Below are 18,449 nucleotides of genomic sequence, written 5' to 3' on the forward strand. Positions count from 1 at the left end.
AATAGGCGAGCGAACAGATTCAAGTTTTATGGTTTATGCTTGAGTGCAATGTGTCTGTCAGCTCGTGTTGCTTAATTAACATCAGTAATTATGCTTATAATATCTCGTAGTCTGCCAGTCCTAATTTGCTAATTTTCTGTTCACTTCAAAACCTAGAGCACAGCATATGTTTCGCCAAGCCATGCGTACGCCGTTCATTTGGTTCCACGTGGTCCCCGCGGCGAATAAGGAGCAGTACGAGCAGTTGTCCCAGAGCGAGAGCATGTTCTACTCCAGCCGCTTCAGCCCTGACTCCCAGTATGCTGATGGGAAAAGCATGAACAATTCTGGACTTCACACGTTACAGAGAATGTCTAGAGCGGGTAACCACTCTGACCAGACAGACTCCTACTCACAGCTACCTCATAGTGTCAACTCATCAGGGAAACCACCCTCTGGCCTGGTACCGTCACCTCAGAAAGTTCTCACCTCCACTGTCAACAGTGGCTATAACACCAAAAAGATAGGGAAGAGGCTCAGTATACAGCTAAGGAAAGGTAAGGCACCAGCGTGCTCCTCGTGCAGCAGTAGATGTGTGTGTAGGGTATGGGTGTGCCCAGTGCCACTGTCCTGAGCAAGAGCACGGGGAGTGCGGTGGGTTGATTTTTCCAGCCAAGGCACTGACTTGTCGCTGAGAGCCGGCCCAGGAGACCCACCCTGCCTTCAGCGTGTGCAGCATGCTTACAAAAAGCCATTTTCAGGAGTGCTTAAACATTTTTTTCTCTTTCTCAACTAATAAAGTAGTGCAGTGGCCTCAAATTCTGTTGGCCAAGACCCAGGGAGTGGAGAACTATTTAATGTAAACAACTAAGCAAAAATGGCCCATGTTCTGTACTTCACAGTTAAGACTTCTCAAACTGAGTTTTGCCTTTAGATTTTAAGAGTGTTTTAGATCCAGTTAGTAGATTGGACCTTCTAATTTTCAGCTAAAGCTTTCATTTTTTTCCACTGAGTTGTTGAAACCTTTGGTTGAGATGTAATGTGATATTTCCTGTCTTGGCCCTTACGTTAATATAATTTGAATGGGGGTGAGTGACACTATTTAAAGTAGTGTGTGCTTATCTCATCATCTGTGTTATATGTGCACGTGTAGGTGCATTGGTACATCCGTGAAATTTTTATGATGTGAGAAAATTTGGTATTTTTTTGTAGTTAACATGTAGATGCTTTTAAGATAGTTGGAAGTATAATAAAATGACATTTAGATGCCAGTATTCTTAGATCTTGGGAAATGAATTTTTTAAAGGATTATACATGCTGTAAGGTTTATGGTATTCAAATGAACATGTTTAAGATTAGCTATAATTTGCTCTCTAGCAACAAGAACAGTATTTACATTACACAGCAGAAAGTTTACCCATATGACAGTATTCTCCATGAACTTGGGGTACATTCCCCTTAAGATACTCTTATGTGCTTAATGTTAATGATATTTATTAATTAACATTTTTATTGAAAGACATTGAAGACAGTGCATTGAATGGTAGAGATTTTACAGTTTCACAGGTACCAGGCTACTTGTCACATTATCATTATGCTTTCCTTTCTATGAACTTCACATGAACCACCAGATTGCTTCTTTCTGGTTGCTGAATTTTAAGCTCTACAAACTTGGATGACATAAGGTTGAGTTGACAGTTTGCTTCTGTTGTTGATGCTCCTTCAAGAATTTCACTAGGCCATCAGCTCAGATCAGCTTACTTGGAAAAAACTTGCTGTTATTGGTTGAGTAAGGAATCAGTGTGCTTATAAATATTCTCTCAGTCACTACAGCGATTTTTACCTGGGTTTTTCGTGTCTGTGGAAGTCTTTAGAAGTATTACTTGGACAGTACATGAAATAATTCTCAGCCAGAAGTGGAAATAAACATTTCATATTATTAAAAAACCACCAACAAATAACTATATAATGGGGGACCACAATATTTTTGCGTGAAACAAATACGGTGTTACAGCTCCTCATAAGATGCAAGAATATAATTTGGCGTTTTCCTGGATTTTTGGCTGTGACATGATGTTATATTTGGTCATCTTGCACTGGATACTGTTTCAGAAATACTGCCCCCGAGGCTATAATGTAATTTATCCTTGCTGGCACTAATATCTTAGGTGGGTTTGGAGTAAAGAAGATGCATGCTACCTGTTGATGAAAAGTGATCTCGAAGATACTTTAACATCTAGTTGATACCAGAGGAGTTTGATGGCTCTTACAAAGTTGTCACTTTCAAAGTAAGAACTTTGAAATATATTTAGAATATATTTCAGAAATTTAAAGGGGATATTTGTTTCTAACAGTTGGCTTATTTGAGAATACTCCTTATGGTAGAATGGCACCTTACTCAGCCTATAGATCAAGGTAGAAACTATGCTTTATGCATGGCAAAAATAAAGAAAATGTGCATAAGGAAAGATGCCTTTTTATCATTGCTGTCTTTCATTTGTTAATATCCACTGTAGAAAGAAGCATGCCCTCCCATTTTGACTTAACATTTGATCACTCTGAGAACACACATATGGAGCAATGAATGCAGCAATATGCTTTGGGATGCCCCAAGTATTTTGTTGTAAATATGAGTTCAGTAGGGATGTTGGTTGTTTTTGATGATTATTTCCAAGGAAGGATGTTGTAATAATACAGGCTTTATAGATATTTAACAAATCTTCTTTTTTGTAGTTGACAGGCAGCTGTTGTTTCACCAGTTAGCATTATTACTTTAAAAACTCATTGTGGGGTGCAATAAGGCATGCAAAGTGTCTTCTTGAAATTCAGTTTTCATTTAACCTGGACATTCTGATAATGGATGTAGTATATGAGAATTGACTCTTTTTTAGTACAGACAGACCCTCTTTATTACAGCTGTATTTTTATATATTGCATAAGCTTTATGATATAGGGTGACAATCATAGAATAACCCTACAATATGTGCTTCTGTAATTATGATTTCTTAATATTTATTGCTGATTTGGCATTTTAAAATAACGTGAACTTTCATAGGATTTAGCTGTTTAATAAAGTCAGAGGAGAAGGTCAGTCATATGTTTCAGTCAATGTGGAATGTTTGTTGGCTTTTCTAAATGAAAATGGATATCTGTTTATCTTGCCTTAAAGGTCAAGGCCTGAACTTTTAGCATATAGATGTAGGGGTTATTGCTGATATTCTAATGCCATTAAGGCTGTATAGCAGTCTAGCTTAATAGCTCACACAAATTAAGATAATGCAAGACATGACAGTGAGCCTGTGTTTGTATACATTTTGGTGTAAACTGATACACAGTAAGTATAAATAAATAAAAATAGTTCTTTGCAGCTAATGAATAAAGAAGATAAGACCACTGATACAACACCCAGAGTGTTAGGATGAACCTTGAGCTCATATGCACCAGGACACTCCCAGAGTGTTCCTTCTTTGGCTGCAAGTGTTTGAGCCAATGCAACTGAGAGGAATTTAGTCCAACACTTCTAAATAATAAATAACCAATTATATAGCAAATGGCTCTAAGCCTCAGTCTTTGAGCACTTAGTAACTCACAGCATTTAGCCTGATACTCACTAAAGCATTCAAAAGACTGCTTTTCCACTGGACATTGTGCTACTCAGATTTCATATCTACTGCTTTTGATACTGCTGTACTGAGACAAGCCTGAAGTACTCGGTCTGGAAATTAGCTCAATCTTATTCGTTTGCCCTTCAGTATAATGCTCATTGCATCATATGATTTCTATCTATAACTACATGTTTGTATAGCTAAATTAAACATAAAATTCAGGAAGTAAAATGTCAGCACTGAGCTCATGTTTCTTAAGTTGGTCTTAGTTCCACCAAATATTTTGCTAATTTTTTGTCTGAAGTATTCATTGCATCAGGGCTTCAGTCCATATCTCCCCACTTCCAGAGGATGGCTTAGCCACTGACCATGGCAGTTGTGATTCTCTCTTCCTTTTTGGTCTCTTGCAAAACAAGAAAAAGAAAGGGAAAGAAATGGGTGACAGCACTGTCAGGAAAGCTGTAGCAGTTACCATGTCCATCACAAACAGGACACAGCAGCTCCGTTCTAGAAGATGAATCCTGAAACAAAGGAGGTACCTCTGCACAGTACAGGAGAGAAAAATGGTTAAATTGTAGATGTGAGCAGGATTATGAGGCTTTGCTCTTCAGAGTTCCTTGTGTTCCTGTTTGGCTTGCTGGCCTTGCTGAGGTTAATAATGTCATCTTGTATACAGAGCTGATCTGAAACTCTGCAAGTCCCACCAGGGGAGGGACTGGGCATTCAGTGCCATGGCACAGTGAGACCCAGCCCTGCTGCACCCAAGTTCCTTTCTTCAAGAAGCTGTTAGAGACACAAATAAGTTGGCATAGATAGTTTGGGAGTATGCTAATTTGAAATGGCATCATATTTGCTCTGGAGTGGAGTGTGGAGCACATCTATGGACAGTTACTTGCTTTGCTTGGGTTCATATATAACCCAAGAGAGAGTGTATAAGACAGGACCCTGAACTTGTCTGTAAGATACCCTGCATCATGGATCTGAAGTGTACAGATTTATATGCATTTTTCATTATACTCTCCTGTTTTCCCCACACAGATTCTTGAGCCAGACTTTGAACTGACATTTTAAATTTTTGTTTAAAATTTCTTTTGAAGTGATATGTTCTCTTGAAATTCCTGTTCAGATGCAGAGTGTTTGTCAGTTTTGAAATGAAGCGTGTAGATGCCTAAATTACTTCAGTGACCTTGAGAAATGAGATTCAAAAGTGAAGCAAATAATTTTGAGCATTATTAGTCACTGAAGAAGCATAAACTGCATCAGTTTCATCTTTCCATTTTTTAAAATCACCATTAGCAGGCTGTAGCATAAGGGGAAAAGAACGTTTCTATTAGGTTGATCAAAGATCTTCTTGAGTGGTCTGAGCTTTACTTGGAGAAAAAAAAACTCACTTGTTCCAAATCACTCAACTACATAAAAATGGGCATGCAATTAGTCTTGATTCTGTATGTGGCAGCAGAAATTTTGTAGACAGCTGAGCAGTCAGCCTTCTAAGTAATCATTTGCACGTACAATAAGCCTGACTACATGTGCACAAATTCTGAAAATACGGGGCTTAAACTAGGAGCAGTAAAATGATCTTGGTTAATTTAGTGATGCCCCTTATTTGCTGTTCAAATCTTACAGGAGGTTCAGTCCTTAAAAAAAAAAACAAAACAAAAAACAAACTGGTTTCCAATGTGGAACACTAGGATAATTAGTTCAGCAGTCATCGATTTGGATCTGGATCTTCAGAAAAAGTATCCTGTGAAAAAAACAGGGGGCTAAAATGCTTGGAAGGATAGTGTCTGCCCTGACTATTATTAGAGATCATTTGGCCCTTCTGCTCAGTTTTATTATAATATTATCTCTCTCCTTATTCTCCATCCCAGTATAATCTACTACTTTCATTAAGTGGCAGTGCTTTATTTTGTAATGTTTGTGATTTTGTGTGACGTGCTTTTTCGATCTGAAACCAACCTTGCTTATTGTTTCAGGAGAGGGAGAGTGTGTTCTTTGTCTTGCATGAAGAATCTACACTTTCCCCTAACAGTCCTTTAGTCTGCCTGAGGACTGTTGACCCACGAGTTGTCCTTGTTAAGATTGCTCAGAAACATCCTCTACCTTTCTTGCATAACTACTAAATAAATGTGGTGCCCAATTGTCAGTTTTTCAATGTTTTCTATTGTTTTAGAAGTGAAGTTTTCTGTGTTTCTTGTTGTTGTTTGTTTGTTTGTAGTTGTTCTAAATTTGGAGAGATCTGTATTGAGCGCCCTGAGAATTCATATGCATTTTCTTAAATTAGACTTGAAGGAAGAGCATGATTTACTTTTAGCAGTGCTTACAGTGCTGAAAGGCAAGACAGCTGTCTTGAGAGGTACCACAAGATGTTGCCAGTGTAGGTCCTTCAGTTCTTTACTGGATTCTGGACCATTGTCCTTTTGAGAGGATGAGAATACTGCAGAGGTGATCCTGGCTTTTTGTTTCGTATGCTGTCTGTATTTCTACCCAGGAGCAGATTTTGGGGCTGAGAATTTAGACCTGCAGTTGGTGAATGAGGAACCCATAACTTTTTGCAAAGGATAGCCTTAGAAAGACAGAAATGTTATGCCAGACACATTCTTTCCGCAATCAAGAAGGTAAATCCAGCACTGTGAGAAATTAAACAGTCCTTCTCTGGGAGATGAGAGTCTAGCCACCTGTAGTAAAATGTAAAAAAAATTTTAACATTCTGTCAGTTTATGTTCAGACTGCTTCCAAATGAAATTATGATGTTCATTTTGAAAATATGTTTAATTAAATTATAGGAATGGATTTCGTCCCCCTTTTACCTTAAAGCTACTGGAACTTTTTTTTTTTCCGAAACAGCAACTGACACATCAAATCTGTCACTTTTCTGTTTGTACAAAATAGATCTTTACCATTGTAACTGCCCTTTTTATTCATTTAAAACTACTTTGTCTTCAGCTCAGAGCTGGCTCTGAGCTCTTGAGGGTAATGAGACTTTAAAAGGCGTGTTCACCATCACATTCAGGAAAAAAGGAGAGCTGCTGATTTATCGAAGAAGCCTAAGAATTTGAATTACACAAATTAGTGGGTAATTTTTAGAAGTTATTATCACTTGGTGTAATTTGATCATTGTCAGAGATGACAGCTATAGAAGGAAGAAAATGTTTTCTACCCTTTAAAAAATTTACCCTTTTTAAAATCTAGGAGAAATTAAGGTGAACATAGCTCAAAAAAATCTAAACATTGCAAAGTAAAGCTCCCGGCTTTGTGTAGGATGACTCCTGTGTTTTCTGAAATACGGGAATTTCTTCTGTTTTCTATTCATTGTGGTTCTGCCTGTATATGTGTCCAGTCTCTCCTGTATTACTAGCATAGATCAGAGGAGCCTACAATATGTTTGCACAGTTCACTCATTATTATAATGCTGTTTTACACCCTAAGAACTGAAAACATTTTAGCAGCAGGGAGATATTAAGATCTTATATGTATTTCTATCAACAGGAGAATGGAAATGAATGGAGTGGAGAGAACTAAATCAGTTATGTGAATAAAAAAGAAAAAAAAAATTAAAATCAATTCAGTCACAGAAGTCATATTTATTTTTGTCCTCGGTTGGATGTATCCATGTATTTCCCAGTGTTGTGAACATCTAATTTCTATATAATAAGCACAGTAGTTTTTGCAGCCCTATCATCCAGGGAAGAGCAGCTATGGGGCGTGAACGGCCAACTGAAGCAGAGAAATGGTAAAAGGAAAATTGTACCCAAAAGCTGCCTCATGCAAAGCTGCACAGAGCAGCACAGTAAAACACAGCCCAGTTGAGACCCGTTCTTTCTACAGAAATAAGTAATTAGAATTTTCTTCCTCTTATATCTGGGCTCAGTGTGGATTTGTGACGATCTGCAGGATTTGGTAAAGACTTTCTGGAGGTTTGACAGCAGAAAATGTCACAGTCCAAATTTATATCCTGTGTGCATTTGTAATGTGAAAATTTCAACTTCTGTTTTTTCCATAGGGGTTTGAAGTGCTGTGTGTGAACCAGACATCTGTAATGATGCTGTAATCAGGCAATGGAGATTAAGCTTATTAATAATGAAATATTGTCCTGGGAGTGCATTCATGTTCTGATACTACTTTAGAAATTTTAGCAGACAAAACCTGTACTCAAAGATAAGTACTCAGTGCTGATCCTTATAATAAGAAAAAGATAAATTCCATAAAAAGCTGAGATGTGACTTAAAAAAACCTTATTCAGATCATCTTCACATATTGCGGGGAATTAAAGAGCTCTATGAATGTTTCAAGCATCATTAAAATTGGGAGGTCTCCTAAGTAAAATATGGATGTTATGAGACCTAGTATTTTTTTTATCTCTATGTTACAGCACAGATAAATTTTATATTTGCCTGAAAGTGAATGAAGACTTTCAAATTCAAATGTCAACTGTCTTGAATGCTGCAGAAGGAAGGGAAGTTTTCTCAAAATAATTAGCCTGGAGGAACTCATCCATATTTCCTGAACAATGAGATCTACATGCCCTTACTGTGCATACAGGAGCACTTAGTTATGTTCAAGATGAAGATTTTAAAAGCTTGTGTCATGCCCAGTCATGTCACCTGGGTCAGTTTACTTCTTAGCATGATTTCTGTCTTGATAATAAAATGTATTGTACTAAATTTTAATCAAATGCAGTTGTGCAGATTTCAGAAATCTGTATGTTGAGTAGTGGTTACTATATTTGGTTCCTGCTTTCTTTTCATGTATGAATATTAATCTGCTCTCTAGGAGAGTAGGCTTAGCAATTAAACATGGGCAACAGAAATGAATTAATTTACAGAAATTAAGTAACATTGTGGTGAGTTGACCTTGGACAAGGTGCTCACCAAGCAGCTCTATCACTCATGCTCCTCAGCTGGACAAGGGAAGCGAAACACAGCGAAAAGCTTGTGGGTTGAGATAAGACCAGGGAGAGATCACTCACCAGTTACTGTCACAGGTGAAACCAACTTGACTTGGGGAAATTAATTTAATTTTTGTCAATCAAATCAGGGTAGGGTCATGAGAAATAAAACCAAGTCTTCAGACATATTCTCCTGACTCCTGCCTTGCTCCTGGACTCATCTTTACTTCTTGAATTCTCTACCTCCTCTTCCCAGCAGTGCACAGGGATGGGGAATGGGAGCTGCAGTCGGTTCATTGCACATTGTCTCTGCCACTCCTTTCTCCTCAGAGGGAGGATTCCTCACAGTTTTGTGTTGCTCCAGAGTGGGGTCCTTCCTGTGGGAGACAGTCCTTCCGTGGTGAACCTTACCCACAGGCTGCAGGTCTCCAAGAACTGTTTCAGTGTGGGGCTGACCCTTCCTTCCATGGGGTCAGTCCTTCAGGAAGAGAATGCTCCAGTGTCAGTCCCCCAAAAGGCTCACAGATCCCGCCAGCAAACCTGCTCCACCATAGGCTCCTGTCCATGGCGCCACAGGTCCCTGCCAGGAGCCTTCTCCAGTGCAGGCTTCCCATAGGGAGCTGCCTCCTTTGGGCATCTCCCTGCTCTGGTGTGGAGTCCTCCACAGGCTGCAAGTGGATCTCTGCTGCACCATGGACCTACATGGATTGCAGGGGGACAGCTTCCTCTCCATCATCTTCACTATGGGCTGCAGGGAAATCTCTGCTGCAGCAGCTGGAGCACCTCTTCCCTTTTCTTCTGCATTGACCTTGGGATCTGTAGATCTCTTGCTCACTCATCTCTCTGGCTGCTGTTGCACAGTTGTTTTTTCTTTTTTTTTTTCCTTCTGAGATACATTAACACCTCAAATGGTTCAGTAGCTCTGTCTTTAACACAGTTTGTGTTAAGCTTGCCAGGGCTCGTAGCTGGTGACTGTTTCATAAAAGTTTGGTTTCTGTCGCCATGGCATTTTACAAAGGTGCATGCTGTGTAGCTTTTTGGGACCTGCCTGGTACTGCTGAGTCCTAACTGCAGGTTGCCATTGTAGGTCAGCTAAATGTAGGTTGGGCCTGTGTATGCCCAGCAAGGTGCCTTGATAACCTCTGAGAAGCTTCAAATGCAAGCTGTGGGTGCTGACACTGTGTTGGGGGGCTCTCCACCGGATGGCCAGCTATTTTCATGCTGCATTAAGTGTCCTGAATAGACTTGATGTGTAATGTTGAGGGGGGCAGTGGTAGGTTTTTGTAGAGTTCCAGGGGTTGTTGGTAACATTGCATAGATTGTATCTAAGAGAGGATCACAAATGACCCTTCTGTGTGGTAGGAAAGGCTTCTGTTTGTCCTCAGCTTGTGAATCCCGGAACTGATTGTATACCTAATTTCTCTGAAATACAGACAAGTCTCATTTGCTGTATTGACTGGACTCCCACTCTGGATTTTTCCAGGTCATTTTAAGTGCCTCTGTTTTGCTTCAGTCTGTCTTGGCCAAGTGTAGTCAGTCACCTGGATGTACAGCAGGACCTCAGAAGTGGCAGCCTGGCTTTGCTCCCTGCCTGCATGACAGACAGTGGGGTGGAACCCAGCGAGAGCTGAGGTGAAGCCTGGGGGCAGAGGAGCTGTTGACTGAAAACAGCCTGAGGTCCCCAGAACAGGAGAAATGAGGCCGCTGAGCTCCAGTACTGTCACCTGCCAGTGTTCACAAGTGAGACACCCTGCCAGTGTGCACAAGTGAGCTGACAGAGCCCCATGCCCAGCAGCATTGGCTGACTGTCGCCAGTGAAAGAGCTGCAAAGGAAAAAGAAAGGATCATTGATGAGATCCAGATTGACAAGGGGGAAGACAGTGATAGGATATCAGATATGCTTTGTTCTGATTCCTTGTCACTCAACTCATCTGAAATAGAAAGTCAGAAATATGGCAATGACTTGGAAGTCATCAGAATAGCAAGTTGCAGGGAGTGCCTGCTGAGCCACCTGTGCCCAGACTCAGTGCTTCAGCTACAGCTTTCTTGTAGATCTTTTGTTTTCTTTTTTTGTCATAAAGTAATTCTTGCATCTTATCTGTATTTTCATGGATTGTATCAGTGAAGCATACATACATTCTGCTTGGTAAAAATAATATGAAATATAAAATGTACATTTTAACTTGTAATGTACATTCTTTATGCAGGTACAGAAGGCTTGGGATTTAGCATTACTTCAAGAGATGTCCCAATTGGTGGCTCTGCTCCAATTTATGTGAAAAATATCCTTCCAAGAGGTGCAGCTATTCAAGATGGGAGATTAAAAGCTGGAGACCGATTAATTGAGGTGAGGAAATATTACATGTTCCTTGTCTGTGTTTTGGCATGAGCCCACACACTATATCACTTCCAGAGGCTTATAGTATTTTATGTTACAGGAGACTTTTTCCCTCTTTTTCCTTTTTTTTTGGCTTTATTTTTTAGGTAAGAGCTCAAGTTGCTGGGCATTTCAGTACATAACTGTTTGAAGAGCTGAACCCAGACGTACTACAAAAACATAAGTTTACATGTCCTTATGTGAATAGAGTGTCACAGTCTTGTGTTGCTGTTTAGGAATATATTGAAGCAAAGCAATTGTTACTTAGTAAGTGGAATTAAATCAGCATGGAGTGACAGACCAGAAATTATTGAAGATGTTGCCAAGGATGGGAAGCAGTACCCTGAAAAGGTTTAGTGAATTAACTGAAAGAGACATAAGAGGAGGGGAGTCCTACAGAGAATCAAGGCCACTTCCCTCCTGAAGTAAGGATGTCCTCAAGGGAACGAAATTTCTCTTAGATAGGTGCACCACAGAGAGCTTTCAGCAAATCTAGCTGGAGTGATATGTTACCACCCACAGCTCTTCATTACTGTCCCTAAGCCAAATGACACCGGAGGTACAGCTGAGTCTGTAACTGCCTCTCAGGGCTCTAACTTCACTTTACTGCAAAATTGGCCAAGTCAGCTTGAATTGTTGCTGGAGGATAGCCCCCTGTAATTACTGTAATTCAAGGTAACCCAGATGACTTGGTTAGAAGGGGACTTAGACACATTTAAGATGACAGCTATGGCATCTCAACTGTGTGAGCTGTGCTCTCGCATGAGGGGAAGGAAAAAGATGGTTTGCTGACTTCTGAGCACTATGCTCCCTTGCTTAACACTTTTAGCTGTTTTGCCTTCATTTCCAAAATGTTTCTGAGCAGGCAAGTCTGAGATTATTCGATCTTTCTCTGGCTTCTCCCTTACTGAAGTTAGCTCATACAGTGGGAAATCCTGCATGTATTCCATACCTGCCTGTCCTGATCAGTGGCATGTGGATGCCAAGGGATTGGACCACTGAACAGAGGCAAGAGTAGCAACCCCACGGTTATACAGGGAAAGAATTACTTTCTACTTTTGTCACAATTTGTTGTGCTAAATATGTTTGGAAGGTATGTATAACATCAAGACACGTGGAATCAGGACCAGTTTGGATGATATGTTGATTTTGCCAAAAGATATTTATGTAGAGGTTCTTGTAAGAAATACTGGTAAATGGGATTAGTTGGCTTTAGTGTGTACTGGACTCCACCGTTGCTGCTGAAAAGGAGGGGAGTATAAATATCTGGCTTGTTATTTGTATTTGTATGGCAAGGATGACCATTTAATTAGTTCTATTCAATGAAAGCTGTAATGTGAGCTAATTAGCAGATTGCTTCAGTGAGAGTTTTTTAATACTGTCCCATATGATTCACATGACTTTTTTGCTGTAAGTGTCTGCTGGTTTCCCTGTTTTGGAGTCTCACTGATGCCTAACATTTCCTTTGTTACAGGTAAATGGAGTTGATTTAACAGGCAAAACTCAAGAAGAAGTTGTGTCCTTGCTGCGAAGTACCAAGATGGGAGGAACCGTTGCCCTTTTGATTTTCCGACAGGAAGAAACATTCCATCCAAGGGAACTGGTGCGTAAAATAGAGAGCAGCTAAGAGATTTAGATAGTATGAGCAAATGATTTGATCTTCTCTCCTGTTAGTAAACATGCGTGGCCAGCACTGAATATAAGAAAAAGGAAAAAAAGATATTTTGCTTTATTTAGAACATTTTACATGCCTGCTTTTTATTTTCTTCAAGATCTGCTATTGGAATTAAGTATTTGTTGATAATGTATAAGTGAGAGCTTTATTTTGAGTGAAAATGTTTATTATAGGAGAAGCTATTGCATAGACTTTATTTGGATGCATGCAGACAAGTAGATTATTTCATATCTTTCATAAGGACAAATCTATGTTTGAAAGCCTGCCATTTGTCCCACTACCTGCTCACTAATATGTTCTCAAACATATAGTATTATGCCAAAATAGGATATGTAAATACCTTTCTATCAAAAAGTGGAAAATATAAGAAGTAGTAGCCTTTTTTGAATATAAATGCAATCTCTATGGAATGGAAACCCTGCAGTTATTAATTTAGCAGGGCAATTCAGAAGATGTTTCTAAGGAATTTACATTAAATAGGAATAAAATGATGTTTCATACTGTACCTGCTCCACTTGCATAGTGTATATTGATATTTCTCTGATAATTACTCAAGATAGCTTCTGTTATGAAAAGGTAGGCTCTGAATGGTAGCAGTCTCACTTTGTTCTGTACTCAATTAAACTGCTGAAGTTATTTATTATTTGTATTATTGTAGCTATATACAACTCTAAAATAACTTACTTGGCTGCATTATTGTGAGAAGATAGACAAATATAAGTATGATGAATTAATAACTTCATTTATCTATTGGATTTGTGTTATTTTGAGTGCAAAGAAAATGAATTTTTGTTTAGCCATTTCAAGATACTAAACATTAGCCTTTTACTTTTCAAAACTGCCATTAAACCTAGGAAGTCAAAGTGGCAGGAAAGGTTGCAAATGAACCAACTTTTACCTTAAAATTCTTGGAACATGCCTTCAAGTGCTGAAGTGAAAGCTGTCATAAAGTGAAGAGAAATAAAAATTTGAAATCCTATTACACCCTACCTTATCACTGTAACAGTGAAAGCAATCTGTTTATAAGTTCCTGTGGTACAATTTTCATGGCACTGCTATCTTTCATAAAGGTGAATGAAAATGCTTTTTGAGATTTCTAAATAAACTTAGAAGTAAGAAAATACCTTAATTTTGTGTATATTATTTCTGTGGTAAAATGAGGAAGTTTTGATGCATAATTTGACATGAGTTTTTGTTTAAATAATTGTAAGCGAATATGGTGTAAGTAATTTAGAGATTTAATAGCAATATATTATCTAGTTTTAAAATAACAGCAAGTCAGCCCCTTTGAAGGAGTCCAAGCTCAGCAGCCTCCCTGCTGTGGCTCAGGCAACCCTCTTTCAACTACTTTGGCAAAGTCCAGTGCAGGGAAGCCAGACCTTGCTGTGGCTGTGTCAGGTAGCAGGTGGGCTTTGCAGTGTGTAATGAGATCAGATCTGAGCTGGTGTGTTTTTCTGCAGCTCCAGTTGAACAAATGGTATAGTGAGGATCTGACACTACACATGTGTGATGATCCTCTGTTGCATAAGGATTTGTTTCTTTGCATTCTGACATGAGGAACTCTTAGGTATGCACTGCTGACTGCTGTCAAAGAGCAGGAGCAGAATTGCTGGGGAAGGTGTTGAACTAAAAGTCATCATAAAGGCTGTTCTTTCTGCTCTGGTAAGAAATAATCCTTAAAAAAAATAAAGCAAGTCTTTTCAACCAGCTCCTCTCACTGACTTTTACTGGCTTATTGAAAAAAAAACCCAAACAAATAAAAAAAACAAAACCAACCAAACAAAAGATTCAAGGAAAAAAGAAAGAACATTAATTTTGAAGTAGGAAGGAGAATGAGCTGAAATCATGTCTATTCGTCTTTTTCACATGCAGACCTTCTCTGGCCACTTAGGAGCAATTTGTCTTTGCATCCTTTCCCTATTTCGCTCATATTTTCTACATTTGTGTGCTTTAAAATATTAACTGAATGAGATGTGTCTCAGAAACCACATGTAGAAAATCATGTTATCCATCTTGTTAAGTGCAGGACTTGCTGTTGCTTACTGAGAACACTCAATATTAAAACCATTTTATATTTGCCAGCATTTGTATAGGTAGTATCCCCAGTAAAACAGGTGTTGAGATTTCATATTTTATGTTTTGGGGCATGGCTTGAATGACTTTTGAAAATAAAATAAACATCTTAGGGTTTCATTTTAAGTAAAATTAAGATAATAAACTTTAGCAAAGTTAAGGAGTTTAACATTGCTATTATTATGAAAATGAGTAATTTTAGCTAAAACTTAAGGGATTGTTAAGCTGAGCCAGCTTAGGTTGGTATGGGTTCTCTGAAACTTGTGTGGATCAGGTCAGGTATGTGTATGTGATGATCCAGTGCAGCAAAGCATGATAAAAGTGAGGAAGATATGGAACCAAATCAAGTCGGCAGAAGTCAGCTTTTGTAATTAGTGAGATCTGGAAGAACGACCATGTTTCTCCAGAATACTGGACATTTAATTCCTTCCACGGTTACCTAATGCCAGATAGGTAATGTATTAGGGTTTGTCCACACAGACATGAGCTAGAGATACATCATCTCTTCACAGCCTTCCCTCCCTGCCTCCTCTTTTTACAAAAGAGCTGAGGATCATTCTGGTTAAGTAGAGCTCCTGGAGCTCTGTGGTTGCCTCACATAACTTGGGAAGAATTTGCTTAGAGCTGCTACTGACTGTGTGAATCCTCTGAAGCACTGACTTGGGTTATTTAGCTTTGATCTATGTTCTCAGTGCCAGCAGATTTTGGCTGGCAGCATTAGTCTCCAGTACCCTAAGAATTAATATGCCCATTGGTACACGTGGGACCATTACATTTTCCTTGTAGCCGCCTTCATTTTTTTTCTTACTGGTTGTTTGCTTCAGGTTGAAGCTTACTGGATGGTTGTGTTACTGCTTTGCCACTACATTTTGGTGGCTTTATCATTTGGTTCTCCTGCAAAACAGCCTAAAACAAAAATGTCCATTAAACCCTAGCATTTCATTAGAGCACAGCAGAATGGAAAGCATTAGCTGTTTAGCCCAAAAGTGATCAGCCAGTCAGCATTAAGGTGTCTCAAATGGGTTTTAATATGAGTGGGTGTGGGCTTGGAAGAGCCATAGTTCCTTATATGTGTTTCCAGGATTGGTTATGGGATGCATTTTCCAATGATGTGTGTTTGCCTTATGTGCCTCAAGACACAGGTGAGGAATGCCAAGTACAGGAGGGTCCCTTCTCTGGTCAACTGAATGCCTTCTCCTGTCCTGGGATATGCAGAGCTGCAGTTCTAGTTCATCCAAGCATGCTCAAATGGGGAATCCCTTGCTAATCAGAGTGGATATTTAAAAAATAGATACTTGCTTAAGATATTAGGAAGGGTTCATCTGGACTGCTGAGGTCATTCTCTGAAAACTTCAAAGTAGAAGGGAAAAGCCAGGGGGAGCTTCGCTGAATGCGAGCGTTCCACCGGCCAATAGATGATGCAAGCAGTTGTGGTTCTTCCTTGGCCAGACAGTCACCACCCTTGCAGCCAGGTAGAGTCAGGTGCATGTACCACAAGGACCCTGGAATTATTTCTGTTCACTTCTCGTGTAGGGGTTGTTTAGACAAATTTCAGTCAGGGGTGTGATGAACACCCTTCATTTTTTATTACCACTTGGCTTCAGAATTAGAGCTCTTTGTTTATCCCCTTGCTGTTAGATAGTATGTGTCATATGTAGTTGTGATCTTATTTATTTTTTTTACTTCCTTTAGAATGCAGAACAAAGCCAGTCACAAATTCCAAAGGAAACGGTAAGAGCTTTGTCTTTTCCATACTGGAAGACTCCCAAATGTTTTTAAATTGATATGGCACTTTTCCATCAAAGTTTTACAGATCCTTCTTTCACCTTATATGCTGTAGATGGCTCTCTGTAGCTTTACATTTTAAATGCATTTTTTAAATGTAATTTCAAATACTGTTTGAAAATTATACACAATTCTCCTACTGCATATGTTCAAGTGCTATTTGAAATTACATCTCTTATATACAGCCAAAGGCTGAAAGTTAAATGATAAGAGTAGACTTTAGCTTGGGTTACATATTGAAGCTAATTGTTTAAATCATGCTGATGTGATGGAAATCTAAGATACAAACACAGAAATTAGTCAAGTAGGATTTAAGTCTTAATTGTATCCTCATAGCAAACCATTGTTAGCTATTTTTGAGAAACTATATGGAAGTAGTATTAAGTTTAACCTTTTGAGGGCTGCACCAGGTCTGTGTTTGGGATTCCAGTGAGGCTCTAGACTGAGGTTGTGTAATGTTAATATATCTCATTTTAGTCAAGGGAAAATGATCAGTCCAATATACAGTATACTAATACATCTAACAAGTTTGTCTTAAATAAAAGGTGTATTTTATGAATTACCAACAGAGAATATAGCAATAATATATTACCTTAAAGATATACTGGATCTTAATTCAAAACACACTTCAAAAAACTCCATTCAGTTTGGTACCTATTTTGAAATTAAATAATAAATTAGGTTATGGAGAAATTGAGAAGATTCACGTTGGCATTTGAAATGAGTTAGGCTGCTGAAAAACAAAAAGAGCTTGTCTAGATAATTCAGAATGTCTTACCAACAATGGCAAGATGGTGTCTGGAATAAACAGAAAATCAAGACTAAGTAAGATATGTAAGAGCCAGCTCAGTGAGGTAATCAAGGGTATGTTGGTTGATACTATTAATTTTTCAAGCCTATTGAATGTAACTGTAAAAATGGGAATTTGAGTTAAAAGTTGGTAATATTCACTTCTATCCTTCGGGCTTTTAGTGTCCTTCTCTCTGAAAATCATCTGCTTAAGGGCTCTGCAAAACTGTGGGTGTATCACTGTTTCAGACATGCCTTGCAGTATCTCTTTATTGCATCTCATTAGAGAATGTGTTTTTATCTTGATAGTTTCTTACCACGTACTGCTGATATGTAAGGAGATCAAAGATCAAAGCTCAGGATAGTATTTCTATCTGCAATTGAATACCATTGAGAATCGAATACCATAATATGTAGGTGCAGCCTTATAAAACTATCGTGGCTTTAGGAGTTGAAATTCTACCCCAAAAGCTCATTAAGATAAAGCAGATTGCCTACAAGGTGTTTATAGAAATCAGTTGCTCTTCTGTTGCAAAGTTAATGTTTTGTAGCAAATTCCGTGGTGAAACCCCTTCTTTGGCATTCTTGGAACCAACGAACTTCATCTAAGGAAAGAGCAAAATAGAATAGGTATCTCCCATTTGTTCTCTTTAGATGTGGGGTAAAAAATGCTCGTTAATCAGGAGATGATGCAGGAGGGACAGGGAGTGTATGAGTAGCAAGGGATTTCTGAAAAAAACAGCTAGAAAGCCCTAGCAAGCCTTGAAAATATGGAAGTGAATTGGAAAAGATAGGAAGACTGAGAAACATATGGTTACTGAGGGAATGAAGCTGGACACCTGATCAATACAAAAAAATTTGCCTAATGGCTTGGGTTTTTCATTCTTTATGCGTTGGGATTTTTTGTTATTTATTTAAAGGCTCAGAACAACTGTGATTGATACTAGGAACACCAGGTCTCTTTATATTTACTGACTCCAGTATGTGAATAAAAAAAGGGATTAAATGTGAAAGGTTTTGGTGGGTATTTGTAATGCACAATGCTTTTGCACTTATGTCCCTTGTTCCAATCTACTTAGCTTTGGATAAGTGTGATACTTCAGTTTTACAGACCTAATTTTCCTTAGCTGCCCATTAATAATGCAGTCACACATTCTTTATTATTATTTTTGAAAGTATTTCTCTTTGCTTTCCTTTATTCTCCTTGGTTCTGCTTCAATACCTATTTATTTCTCCTCTGTCTACTTTTCAGGTCTTTGAGATTTCTAATCTCGCAAT

General features: G+C 38.7%; 1 protein-coding gene across 19 annotated transcripts in view; it reads left to right on the forward strand.

Moving 5' to 3' along the window:
- The window catches only part of PARD3 (par-3 family cell polarity regulator), a 443,621-nt gene that overhangs the window by 239,466 nt on the left and 185,706 nt on the right, over window positions 1-18,449 (forward strand). For 15 of the 19 annotated variants that reach the window (XM_038128982.1, XM_038128975.1, XM_038128984.1 and 12 more), the window contains 4 exons: window positions 157-536; window positions 10,680-10,819; window positions 12,324-12,452; window positions 16,290-16,328. In XM_038128982.1, coding sequence (XP_037984910.1) covers window positions 157-536; window positions 10,680-10,819; window positions 12,324-12,452; window positions 16,290-16,328 — 688 coding nt within the window. The remainder of the gene's footprint in view (window positions 1-156; window positions 537-10,679; window positions 10,820-12,323; window positions 12,453-16,289; window positions 16,329-18,449) is intronic. The other 4 variants (XM_038128979.1, XM_038128995.1, XM_038128987.1 and 1 more) reach the window with 1 other exon arrangement.

The sequence above is a fragment of the Motacilla alba genome, chromosome 2, assembly GCF_015832195.1.
Source record: "Motacilla alba alba isolate MOTALB_02 chromosome 2, Motacilla_alba_V1.0_pri, whole genome shotgun sequence".
Lineage (NCBI taxonomy): Eukaryota > Metazoa > Chordata > Aves > Passeriformes > Motacillidae > Motacilla > Motacilla alba.